A 13,098-nucleotide genomic window follows, 5' to 3' on the forward strand; every position below is an offset into this window, starting at 1 on the left:
CCCCTCCTCCCCGGGGGGCGGAATTGTGAAGTGATGCTGCGCTATGCGGGACCATACGGTACCCGGCATGCTCCGCACCCAAGGTGCCGGAAGTGAGTGTGCATTTCCGGCGGCAAGGTGGCCCGGCCTCCTGCTTCTGCTGTTCTTTAGAGTAACCGCGCGTTCTTTCCTGCTGCCTCCCTCTATCCCGGCCCTGCCATGAAGGACGTACCGGGTTTCCTACAGCAGAGCCAAAGCTCGGAGCCCGGCCAGGCCGCCGTGTGGCACCGCCTGGAGGAACTCTACAACAAAAAGTGAGTGAATGTGTAGGGTTCGGGTGGGGAAAGGATGAGTGAGTTTGCGTTTGCGTGTTGGAGTTGGGGAGGGGTAATTTTTGGTGGTTGCTGAACTGCGCTTTGTGTTTTCCCTGGAGCGACCAGGCGCCTCATTTTGGAGATGTATAGTGGAGGAAGTAACTATGGGATGTTCTGCTGTTGAAGCCCACCGCCACCCTTCCTAACAGTCTGATTAGTTGTGGATTATCTATAGCCCTTGGTTTCAGCCTCTCTTCTGTTCCCCCTCGTCCCCGGTGCGGAATGAGGCTTGTTCGTCAACTCTGTGGCAAATCCTTCTAGAGCGTTACAAAATAACTTGCCCCAAAAGTAATGTATCGTGCTGCTATATATAGGCTGCTTTAGGAAGATGCTAGATAGTAAAGTGCCAGTCGCTTTGGATCAAGCCCACATAAGCACAAACAGCGTTTAAAGTGCTGGAGAATCTCCTATGAAATTCTGCACTGGTGTGATTGCCAATATGTAGGTGTAGTGCAAGAGCTTGTTTTTTTATTAAAAAAAAATCTTAAATTGAGTAAATAGGCAGATGAATATTTTGTTTTGGCCTCCTGGTGCTGTACTCTTCCTTGCTCTTCCTCACTTTGTACAATTGGCAGCCACCTTAAATCAACTTCTGACATCATTAGCATTGTTAGACTCTGTCACTCTGCAAAGCTGGCTTCTGTTTATACTACTTATACCAAAATTTAGACCTTAAGTCTTTAATAACTTCAGAATACATTCTAAATAGTTATCAGAGATGTGTGATCATTTTCCTCTCCCTTTTTTTTTAAATAGTAACAGCAGGATATAATTCACCTTTTTTAGCTTGGTTCAGATTCGGTTAGGTAGTGGTTGATCAATATGTTGTAATATTTTAAAAGTAACTCTTGTTTTACAGCATGAAATACTATATTGAAAACAGAGGATACCGGTTGTTCTTATTGGCCTGTGTAAAGTATTGTGTAATATTCTGAGGCGTGTTAAGCGAATTCATGAAGCTGGCTTATGAGTCACTATCAGTCTACTTAGCCCAATATTTTCTACTCCAAACTGAGGGGCACATTGAAAGCCACCCTCCAAGGCCCACATGCCAGCAGTGATGGTGGCCAACGCACACTTCTGCATACAGAAGTGCACAGATACAGCGCACACATAGATGACACACACACTCACTGCACATTTAACTTAAAACATACAAAAGAGCATACACCAACCTATACATACAGCATATCCGCTCACCGTGCAGCACTGTTCCCACATGCACATGCTGTCATACACTCATGCTGTCACATGCACTTCCTGCCTTCTCTCCCCCCCCCCCATACTTAGACATACTCTCTTTCATACACCACTCTTACAGTGAAATGGGTAGGGAACACTGCCTGATCTTCAGGGAATAATCCCTGGAGAGCAAGAGACAGTGTTCCCCACACACACACACCCTATTGCAGCTTTGTAATGGGGAATGGGAGAAGAAAAGAACATTTCATCCTCTCCTTGTTACAATGCTGGGCCCGGAGGAGAGGAATCTCTCTTTCCAGCCCAGCACTGCAATGGGGTAGCAAGGTCCTGACTTGCTTGCCTGACTCCCTCTGGCACAGCAGCTAGTAGGTGGTCTTGGTATACACAAAACAGGAAGGAGTGCTCCTCCTTTGCTATAAGTTCTTACTGTGCAGGAAACAAGGAGGAGCACTCCTTCCTGTTTTGTGTATACCAAGACCACCTACTAGCTGCTGTGCCAGAGGGAGAAGAGGTGTCTTTACAAGTAAGTTGGAAGAAAGGAAGAGGTGCCTGATTTGGGAGGGCTGCCAAGCTACTAGGTGTAAATTGCAGGCCGTTGGTTTGTCATGCCTGCTGACAGCAGCTCTCCTTTAAAGGTTCTGAGCCGTGTCACCTGAGATATTTTTAAATTATCCACTTTTCATGAGAAATGTTTCTGATAGAGAAATTTGGTTATTTTCCTATACTAAGTGGCCTCTTCTGGTGGCAGATTTGCTGTTAATTCAAATCAGATTTTTAAGTGCTCAAACAGATGCTTGGGCTAGTTCTTGAGTACATATATTGATCCTTCTATAGATGTGGAGTTTTGCATTTGTATGGGTAGTTAGAGCTCTCTGACTGGGTTTTGTCTTGTGGCAATCTGTCACTAATGACATTGGTCACTTCCATTGGTCTTTGTGTGTGTTTTACAGACTCTGGCACCAGTTGACCCTACAGGTTCTGGACTTTGTGCAGGACCCCTGCTTTGCCCAAGGAGATGGACTCATCAAGGTAAGCTCCCTAGTTATATCAAGTATCATAGTCATTGTGATGGTGATAGGCTGTATTTTTAATATTCTAATTTCCAATGCCTTGGGATTATAAAGAAAAATCCATCTAAATGTACATCCCTAGCCTTTTGTGAAGGCAAATATTGCTGATGGTAAGGAATTTTTGGTGGCAACTCTACTTAACACATTACTTCCCAGGGTTTTGTAGCTCGTGCTCCAATCTATTAGTTTGGATGCAAATTCTGTTGATTTCAGTAACTTGTATGCACTAAAGAACACAGTTTTATTCTCAATCCAGTGGTCAAAGAATGTATTTTGTAAATATAATGCTGGTACTCTGCATTCATGATGCAAAACGGCACAATATATGATTGCAATAAGAAACTGAGAGTTTATAGTAGTGTTGGGGAACCTCCTCCCCACAGGAGTAGTTGGGCCCTCCAGGCCTCTGAATCAGAGTTCTGGATCTGGCCCACCCTTGGGTTATAGTCAGAGACTTGCTCTCTGCTGACCCAAAGGGTACAACTAACTGGTTTAAGTTACAGAAGGATATATTTTAATTGAATATTAGGATAAAATATTTTTCCTGTAAGAACAATTCAATAATAGAACCAGTTGTAGGAGGGGGTGGGTGAGGTGGCTCTACCTTACTGTAAGTCTTCAAGCAGAGGCTGGACAGCCATCTCTTGGGGATGCTTTAGTCCCTGATTTCCTGCATTAGGCAGTGGTTGGCCTTACAAAATCACTTCTAACTCTGATCCTATAAAGATATGTGCTCAAAGTTCTTGGAGTTCAGAGCTGTTAAATAACTATTCTTCAGTGTGTGAAATATCTTCGGGCTTGAACTTTGGTATATTTGGACAGTTCAGTTGTCTTGGTCATTCATATTCCCCATTATTTATTTGAAAAATGCAGTTACATTTTTGGATCATTAAAATGTATGAAGAACAAGCCATATTCGTTTTTGAAGGCAAAATCTACATTATTTATAACAGGACTGCCTACTTTACAATGTGTTAAAGCTACTGCACAAATTTCTTAAAATAATTTATCAACTACTAGTAGTGACACATTTCAGTGGTGTAATTTATTCCTTTTAAAAACAACTACACAGTATTAGAAAATCTTGTTAGTATAGGTGATAATGATTTGTTTGAGCACTTTTCAGCCCAGGTCACATATAACGCTAAGGTAAGCCATGGTTTAATGAGAATGCATGGGCTTTTGGAGTAAGTTCTCTGGTCATGCTGCTGCTGCAGTGATCTAACCCATGGTTTGGCTTAACACAGGTCTGGGGAAACTTTGGCCCTCCAGATGTTGCAGAACTACAATTCCTGTAATCCTTGGTCATTGGCCATGCTGCTAGGGCTGGTGGGAGTTGTAGTTCAACATCTGGAAGGCCATAGGTTCCCTACTCCTGGGTTAGCGTGTTGTCCAAACCTGGGTTCATGGTGTGTCTCACTCCAAACCACAAGCTTAACTAAGGTTTATTCTATGGTCTGCAGCTTGTGGTTTGCCTGAACCCAGGTTCAGATGACATACTAAGCCAAACCATGACTTAGTGCTGTAAGCTATAACCATGGCTTGTTCTATGGCCTCCTGCTCATGGTTTGTCTGAAGGAGACACACCATGAGCTCAGGTTCAGATGACACACTAAGCCAAACTGTGGCTTAGGTTGCAGCAGCACCTTAGCAGCAGGACCAGCGAAGGAGCCAAGCAGCCTAAATTTCTACTCTGGGACCTTGTGCGTTGTACACAACTAGGTCTTCTATGACAGGAGGCTTAATATTGATTGTAGGGGATTGCACACCAGTACTAGTTGAAAATAATCCAACTGTAGAAAGGATCCTAGAGATATCAATGATCTAGTTGACTCATTAACCAAAATATATGTGTACTGCTAAACTTAATCTTTTTTTTTACAGCTTTATGAGAACTTTATCAGTGAGTTTGAACACAGGTAAAGCTTTTAAAATACTGAACATTTTGGAAAGACTTCATATTTTAAAACTAATTTTTAAATTCTGAAGTAAGTTACTGCTATTAAAATTGCAATTCATGTAGTTAAAACCTCAGTTGTTCACATTACCACCTCTTTATTCCAGGGTGAACCCTTTGTCCCTTGTAGAGATAATTCTTCATGTGGTGCGGCAAATGACAGGTGAAATACTTTCATTCCCTCATAGCTGTCTCCTCCAGAATAGATTGGTTCCGGATGCATATCTGAGGCCAACAACAATAGATACTTTTGTAACAAAGCATTGATCTACTCCGCCTTGGGGAAAGGGAAATACCCACATTAAATCCTTTGTGGACACTAACCATTAATTTTCCTTAACTTTGATGTATTCATTAAGGCCAGCAGAGATGTATTAATGTAGAAGTTGGGAATCTACTCCTTGGGAGTTTTACAGAGTGAAGGCCTATTTGAGTCCTGGTTTTTCTCTAGGACTGATCCCAGAGTGTCTGATCATTCCATTTCTCCACTGAGAGGGAGTGATTGTGCAAGCCTGAAGCCTGCTCCCAAACAGGAGATCTCATGTTACTTTGAACACAAGATCTCCTCTGACTTTAAATCAGGAGTTCCTTGAGACCAGAGGTCTGTGCAAACATTTGGTGGTTCACTCTATCTCAGAATGACGGGAGGGAGCATGCCTTGATGCCCCCTACTTCTGATCTTTCTCCAAGGACAATATTCTTCAAACAGACTCTCCATTCTAAGACTTTTGTGATAGGAACTAATAAGAGGTTATATGGCACTTAATGTGATTTCTTGCTTATACCTCTTTAGATCCTAATGTAGCCCTTTCTTTTCTGGAGAAGACACGAGAAAAGGTAAGTATGAAATGCAATGGATACTTTATATAATATATTGATCCATTTGTGTGGAATTGTTTTCAACAGTTATTAATTTTTATTCATTGTTGTATCTTAGTGATGTTTTTATCACTTGTTTTAAAGGATATGTATTTTAAATTGTTGATTTTATGTGTATGAAGTTTTTGTTTTGGTATATTACCTTGTGGAAATACTTGTCCTGAAAAGCACAATATAAATAAATAACGCATCTGCTAAACCGGCCAACAAACTACACTTCATTTTCAGTAAGAATGATCAGGGGTGGGAATAAGATCAAACTTGGGAAAGCTGTTACTTACGCTCAATCTGACAAGCACTTATAGCGTTACTATTTGGATGATAGCTGTTTTATGAAGCTCAATTTTTATTATGGATGCAGGTAAAAAGCAGTGATGAAGCTGTGATTTTGTGTAAAACAGCCATTGGAGCTCTGAAATTAAACATTGGTGATCTACAAGTCACAAAGGTGAGGCAAAATTCACATTTGCTTGTTAGCATTAATGCAGTTTTGTTTGACTGTGTTGTATCAGATGGCTCTTACATTTTTGTGCAGACCATAGGTTTAGTATCTCTTTGTCTTTAGTATGGGGAGGTCAAACTTCAGGCTTCCTCCATTTAGTTTTCTGTCTTATTGAAACCCTGAAATCCATCTACTGGAGGCAGGTGCAAAAGATATACACTTAGAATTAAAGAATATTCTGTGCTTTCCAGGTGCTGGGCAGAGGGTTTGTTTTGGGTACCATGACTAAGACGAGCTTGCTGTCCTTCCGTGCTTTTTTCATGGGGGTTGGGAGGGGAGAGAGTCATTTTGTTGTCATTGTTAATCAATTGACAGTCAGAAATCCTTCTGATCTACAAATAATCCTGATCTGCTTTTACCCAATCCTGGGTATTTGAGTTAATGGTACTGAAATGTGTGGAAAAATTAAATTCTATTGGATTCTTGTGTTCCACTTTGATGTGTGTTATTGGAAATGCAACACTACTTAGATGATCAAAAATCTAGCTTTCCTGATAATATAACTGAGTTTTTCAAATAAAGGCACAGCGTATGCAATAAAAATACTGTGACAACAGATCTCAGATGGCTGAAGATCAGTTTTAATATCCAACTGATTCTTTTTGCTGGTATAATCCAATATCATTACCCATCGCCCATTATAAGCTGCCTGCGTATGTCTGAAATTAGTATCTTACAATGTATTCATAATTGTACATATGGATGGTTATCAATTTGCCACAAGCAAAGAATAGGGTTTTTTGAACCTGTAAGCATCTTCGTTTAGTCTGCTTAGAAGCCTATTTCGGCAATAAATTATATAAATAATAATAATAGTCAGAGATTGTTTCCTTTTTTTTATAAACCACAGTTGGGAGCTTTATTTATTTATTATTTGATTTATATCCTGCCCTTCCTCCCAGCAGAAGCTAAAGCTCTAAAGAGCTTTAGAGTTCAAGCAGTCAAGATGTGGATTAGTTTCTTCAGTCAAGTTGAGACTTTCAGCAGTTCAAGTCCTGTTATCAGCACAAACAAATATGTTATGATCCTTACAATAATCTGATTACACCATCGTTGGAGTTGGTGATTCTTCTCTCTTACTTCAAATATTACTTGCTTATCATTGTTAGGCAAGGTTTTGTAACATGCTTATATTTAGATGTATATAAAATACAGGCATACCCCGCTTAACGTCGCTTCACTTAACGTCGCCTGGCTATAACGTACATGCTCCATATGCCTGTATTTCTCCAGAAACGCAGTGCAGCAGCAGAGGCTTTAGTGTGTGGGGGTGGAAATAGACGCAATCGCGCCACCACAAATCAGCTGGGAGGCGCGATCGCAATCAGCTGGGAGGCGCAGCAGCGCAGCAGCAGAGGCTTTAGAGCGCAGGGGTGGAAATAGACACAATTGCGCCACCGCAAATCAGCTGGGAGGCGCGATCGCGATCAGCTGAGAGGCACGGCAGTGCAGCAGTAGAGGCTTTAGCGTGGGGCTTTGATGCTCTGCATGAAGGAGAGGTAAAAAAAGTTTTAAAAGGTAGTGCTTCATTTTAAGGACATTTTCGGTTTACGTACTCGCTCTGGTCCCATTGAGTACGTTAATGCAAGGTATTACTGTATCTGTGAAGGTTAATTGGTATCTCCTTTATTTTTCTTTAGGAGACCATTGAGGAGGTTGAGGAGATGCTGAATAATCTTCCTGGTGTGACATCTGTTCACAGCCGCTTCTATGACCTTTCCAGCAAGTATTACCAGACAATAGGGAATCATGCCTCTTATTATAAGGATGCATTAAGGTTCCTGGGCTGTATAGATGTTAAAGATCTACCAGGTAATGCTCTTTTCTTTCCATATTGAACATTACTGCATTGGTTGTGCTATGAAGATCTGTATCAAGTGAGTTTAGATTACTGTTTAGATAGGTAAATTGAAATTGTCCTCAAGATCATTTTTGGAACCATGAGTCTCAGAAAAGTAGGCCTAAGACAAAAAAATTATTATACTATTATGAGAGATGACTTGTGTGATCAGTTATATGGTGAAATGGGATATTATGGAAACGGGTATGTGCATTATAAAAGGTTCTCCTCATTGTGCAGAAAGGCTTGGCGATATGAGAGTCGTGTCCAAAGCCTCCTAAAGTAGAGGTGATCTGAGTAAGACTTTTATTTATGGAATGTGATGTCAGATCTCATCACTCTTTCACTTCTTCTTATGATACAGTTGCCTGTTCTCTAACTCAGCTGATCATCCACCCCCAACTCTCATGCATTTTCCTCTGTTGTGTTGACAACATATCCCCAATCAGTTGAAATTCTGACTCTGGAAAGTGGAAACACATATAAAATTCACTTTTGATAATCCAAATAGAGGTGTTTGGCCACCTTTGTGTGTAGAATGCTCACAAAAGGGGGGAACATGTGCATATGTGTATTAAAATGGCGTAAGATCTCTAGGACTGTTACTTGATCCAGATCATTCTTTTCAGTGGCAGACCAGCAGGAGAGAGCCTTTACTTTAGGGTTGGCAGGACTCCTCGGAGAAGGAGTCTATAACTTTGGGGAACTGGTAAGTAGGATTTTATTAGTAAAAGTGTCAGGGTAGCATAAGCTATCTACTTTATCTCAATGCCCTGCCTTATTTCCATTCAGCTTATGCACCCAGTACTGGAGTCTTTGAGGAACACTGACAGACAGTGGTTGATTGACACACTTTATGCCTTCAACAGTGGCAATGTGGAAAAATTCCAGGCTTTGAAGTCAGCATGGGGGCAGCAGGTGAGTGGCTGGTTTGAATTGATAGCACTCTGGCAAGTAATATAGATAGCTCTGACTGTGTCTTGAGTTCTGTGTATATTCTACTAATGCTTTTTAATTTTTCTACCTATCCTCTAAAATGATTAAGTACTGCCTCATTGACTGGCTAGGGGGAAAGTAAAGCCTGTGCACTTCTGGTTAGTAGAAAGCCAAAGCCTGCCAAGAACACTCGGGGCAACAGTCTGGGGTGAGCTTTGCTCCCCCACTGGCTGTTCTGGGGTGCATAGAATTTATCCCCCCCCAAGGCTGCCCTGAAACTTTCATCATGACAGAAAGGACAACTCTGAAGGCATGTATGTCTGGGGAGCTGTCCCAACTCCAATACCTCCTTCAGAACAACCTGTAGGGATTGTTCTGAAGGAGAATATCAGGGCTTTGGCAGTTGCCTTGATATCCTCCAAAGTGAGTCTGAAGCTTCAGGACCAGACCACTCAAGGAAATACCTGCTTCACTTGAGAGTAGGTCCGAAAAACTCCAAAGCATCCCACTTCAGTGAGGATTTCAGGCTCTACAGTAGATGCATTGCCACAGCTAAACCTATTTAAATGTTTTTTAGTGTTCATCTTGTCATTTCTTCAGTAGAGGAGATGCTAGTTTAGTCAGTCTGAATGGTTGCATTCAGAAGTAACATTTCTGTGGGGACAATTTGTAGTTGTAGGCTTATGGCTGTGGTTTCATGACACAGAAGCAAAACAAATGAAATGTTCAGTTATCTTTGTGTGCATTGCATGCATCTTGCTAAATAAAACACAGTAAGCTTTGTGGAATAGCTAAAGTTCTCAACTATCATGTGTTACAGCCAGACCTGGCTGCAAACGAAGCTCTTCTCCTGCAGAAGATCCAGCTGTTGTGCCTCATGGAGGTGAGTCTGTAGCATTCCTATCACCTTTGCTCCTCACCTGTAAAATACGGAGTTTGTTTGACCCAAAGTATTTATCTGAATGATGAACTTGGTCATATATTTTCACTCAGGTAGTCTTTCAGTAGATGATTTCTCAAGTAATTTGATGGTCTCAGGTGACTGAATGTGATTTTATTTTATATTCTTGGCACTAGTAAAAAGTTCTGGAAATGACTGTAATATTCAGTTACCGGCCCCAAACATCTTTCCATAAACCTTGCAAAACCACAGTCCCTTATGCTGTTTCCTTTTTTCTGTTGTGGATGAAACAACAAAACAGGTAGTCCAAGTTTGAAAGCCTACATATGCTATGAGCACCACTTAAGATCCCAGTACCATATGAGGCCCGTTTTGCCGGCATACATGGCCCAATTTATCAGGCTCTCCTTATTGTAGTTTCCATTTTATGGAAGTGGTAAGGTCCTTTTACATTCCATTATGTAAGTCAGTTCTCAACACTTTTGCTTGCCAAAACCTGTTTGGAAAACTGGTGGAGTGCCTTGAAAAACCTTATCCTTTTTACTAGAGATATGTTAATATAATTGCAAGTGCTTGTCCAAGATAAACAGCTTGACATCAGTTAAATCTTGTGTTGATTTGGGGCTTATTAAAGGGACTGGTAAACAATTGCATGAGTGGAACGATTTTTGCTTGCTGAACAGAATTCCCCCCCCCCAATCCTGCACCGTCCCAGATGTGCTCTGGACCCAGAACAGATTTAGGGAGCACACAGGACGGGGGAGAAGATGGGAAGAACTATCCATTGTTCAAGAAGACATCCTTGCTCTGACAGAATGTTTGCTTTAGTGCTATGTTGTCTATAACCCATTTTCAGATCTATATATTCTTCAGTGCCCATTATATCAGCATCTCCAAAAAAATGTAGCATACTTTGCTATTGAAAATCTAGTTTGTTTTGCAAATAACAAGCTCTTGCCTGGAGGCAAAGATGGGATCAGGCTTTCTTATAATTCAGTTGGGAAGTCATTTTCATGTATGCTCTAGTTACTTTTAACTTTAGTTTTACTTGACTGCAGATGACCTTCACCCGACCAGCTAACCACAGGCAACTCACGTTTGAGGAGATTGCTAAAAGTGCCAAAGTCACTGTAAATGAGGTGAGTTGCTTTTGCAGCTATAGTACATGAGGGAACCAAATGTCTGGGACTCTGTCAAACGTATTAATTCACTGAAACATATAAATTCACTGATGAAAATCATAGTATGTGTGCCCTTCCATTTTCATTTCAAATAATTTCTATTACATTTGGTGTAGTTAAACTTCTAGATACGGATTTACAGAGACCACAACCCAGGCCCTTTTCCCTTTCTGTATTTGTTAACTGCTTCATTTTGAGTTGTAGCAAGTTCTCAGATGGGCAAGTTGCAGTGATTTGTGTGGAAACAACTGGGGTTTTTTTGGAAGCCAGTAGAGCCTTTGTTTTCTTTTCTTGCAGGTGGAGCTGCTAGTGATGAAAGCACTTTCAGTGGGTTTGGTGAAAGGCAGTATTGATGAAGTGGACAAAAGGGTTCACATGACATGGGTCCAACCACGGGTACTGGATTTACAACAGGTAATCGTTGTTGAGAAATCTCAGTATGACACCCCCTTTTTCTGCATGAAATCTTAGGAAAAACAGGAAAAAGAAGCTTCCTGGATAGAAAGCAGGAGGGACTGTTGGTAAAGGTTTTGATTTCTTCATTAACTACACTGCATTTATATGTATCCCTTGGCTTTAATGCAGAAAAAGCTTTATGAGGTCATCTGTTGAATTCATAAGCAGGTTAAATAATTGAGTTCACTCAGTGTAATTCACAATGCTTTACATTTCTGCCACCTTTGAATCTGTGTGTCAAAAATGTCTTATTGCCAAGACAAACTGCACACATTTAGGAGATAAATTGCATTTTAGCCTCTAAAACAGAAGTTAACGTAGGCACATTTTGATAAGAGTTGTTTTGTATGTGTTTCTTTTGTGTCCCAATTCCTAAAGTACTTGTGGGTTTTTCCTAGATAAAGGGCATGAAAGACCGCCTGGAGTTTTGGTGCACAGATGTGAAGAGCATGGAGATGTTGGTGGAGCACCAAGCCCATGATATCCTGACATAGAGGACCTTGCACTGGCTGAGAGAATACCATGTACTGATGCTGAAACTGGCAGTGTCCTGACCACTGACTCTGTACTGAATTCTATTAAAAGGGGGGCTAGGGGAGGAGGGAAAGAACTACTTTTCTGATGCTTGTACAGAGGATTAAGCGGCCTTTGCTGTGTAACCCTTTGGTGCTTGGAGTCGGGCACTCCCTCCTATGCGCTAGCTTTTGATTAGCGTTCTCCATGGGAGCTCTCATCCTGCTGTCACCAAAGGGGATAAGGACTCCTTAATGGTGTGGATTAATCGGTCTTGGTGTGAGGCTGTTGCATTGGAGGATGCTAGGGGATTATGTGCTAAAGGGTGGAGGTCACTAGCTCAGCAGTGGGATGGAAGGAAACCTTCCATTTTGCATTTAGTGTGCAAGAAGGAAGGGCCATCTTCAGTCGTTGGTCATTCAAGATGGACATGGGGGGAGAGCATGACCTTCTCCCTGAAATCTTTCTCCCTGCCACCCCAAAGGCAGCATAATTGAGAACAAACACCTCTTTCCCCTAGCCTCCCTCTCTTTTGCAATAGAGGAAGCTGCTCAAACCCCATCAATGAGTTTTCCAAGAATAAAATCATACGTTTAGTGGATTTGTTTTTATATTCTCTTTGGGTTTGCTCTTGTCTTTTATGAACATTTTATCCTGAAGTGTGATGCAGTAAAACTACTGCTGGAATAAACTTCTCTGCCTTCTCTCTTGTGCAGTTATTTTGGTGTGCTTTACCCTGAATCTTGAACAATTATCTTATTTTAAGAGGTCCAAAATCAGAGTTAATGTATTTGTACCCTTCAGAGATAAATGGATTTTTTTTAAAAAAAAAAAACATTACTGATCAGATGTCTGTGGAAGACATTATTTTGATCAGTACTAGTACCACTCTCCTCTTACTGCAGGATTGAGGAACCTCCAGGCCGTAGGTCAAATTTGGCCTGCCAGACTTTCCCATTTGGCCTGTCAGCCTGTTTTAGGAAGCCATGCCAACCAGCTCTATACTTAGCATTGTACATGATGTCACATATGGGTCGGGCAAGGGCGGAGCTTCAGAAGAATAATTGGGAAGCTTAAAGAGGACTCCTGATTGTTCCTTTGCCTGGAGCAAGGTGCATTCCCAACCACCCATTAGCTCCCAGCAGACCTGTCAAAGTTGGCCTGCAGGTTGCAGCCAGGTTATGATTGGGACCCTGGAAGCAAAAAGGTTCTCCATCCCCATCTTACAGCAATAGTAGATGACTATGGAATTGATAATTGAAGGGATTATTATTTCCAGATGCATTTATTTAAAACAGTACCTGACT

At 41.4% G+C, this 13,098-nt stretch overlaps 1 protein-coding gene across 1 annotated transcript; it reads left to right on the forward strand.

The window, feature by feature from the left end:
- The first annotated feature begins 70 nt into the window (after nucleotides 1–70).
- Nucleotides 71–12,495, forward strand: PSMD13 (proteasome 26S subunit, non-ATPase 13). Its single transcript, XM_061609863.1, has 13 exons — nucleotides 71–293; nucleotides 2,507–2,585; nucleotides 4,511–4,545; nucleotides 4,691–4,746; nucleotides 5,377–5,420; nucleotides 5,824–5,910; nucleotides 7,605–7,776; nucleotides 8,434–8,513; nucleotides 8,597–8,722; nucleotides 9,561–9,623; nucleotides 10,700–10,780; nucleotides 11,120–11,236; nucleotides 11,677–12,495. Exons 1-13 carry the CDS (start codon nucleotides 199–201, stop codon nucleotides 11,770–11,772), a joined length of 1,131 nt encoding a protein of 376 aa, XP_061465847.1. The 5' UTR covers nucleotides 71–198; the 3' UTR covers nucleotides 11,773–12,495.
- The last annotated feature ends 603 nt before the right edge of the window (nucleotides 12,496–13,098 follow it).

The sequence above is a fragment of the Rhineura floridana genome, chromosome 2 (genome assembly GCF_030035675.1).
Source record: "Rhineura floridana isolate rRhiFlo1 chromosome 2, rRhiFlo1.hap2, whole genome shotgun sequence".
NCBI classification, from domain to species: Eukaryota; Metazoa; Chordata; class Lepidosauria; order Squamata; family Rhineuridae; genus Rhineura; species Rhineura floridana.

What these genes read in the sequence shown, in the direction of transcription:
- PSMD13 (XM_061609863.1), top strand. Translation starts at nt 199, where the DNA reads ATGAAGGACGTACCGGGTTTCCTACAGCAGAGCCAAAGCTCGGAGCCC. An exon ending in AAGGAGATGGACTCATCAAG is followed by an intron (nt 2,586 to 4,510) that starts GTAAGCTCCCTA and finishes TTTTTTTTACAG; the next exon opens with CTTTATGAGAACTTTATCAG. An exon ending in CCAAAGTCACTGTAAATGAG is followed by an intron (nt 10,781 to 11,119) that starts GTGAGTTGCTTT and finishes CTTTTCTTGCAG; the next exon opens with GTGGAGCTGCTAGTGATGAA.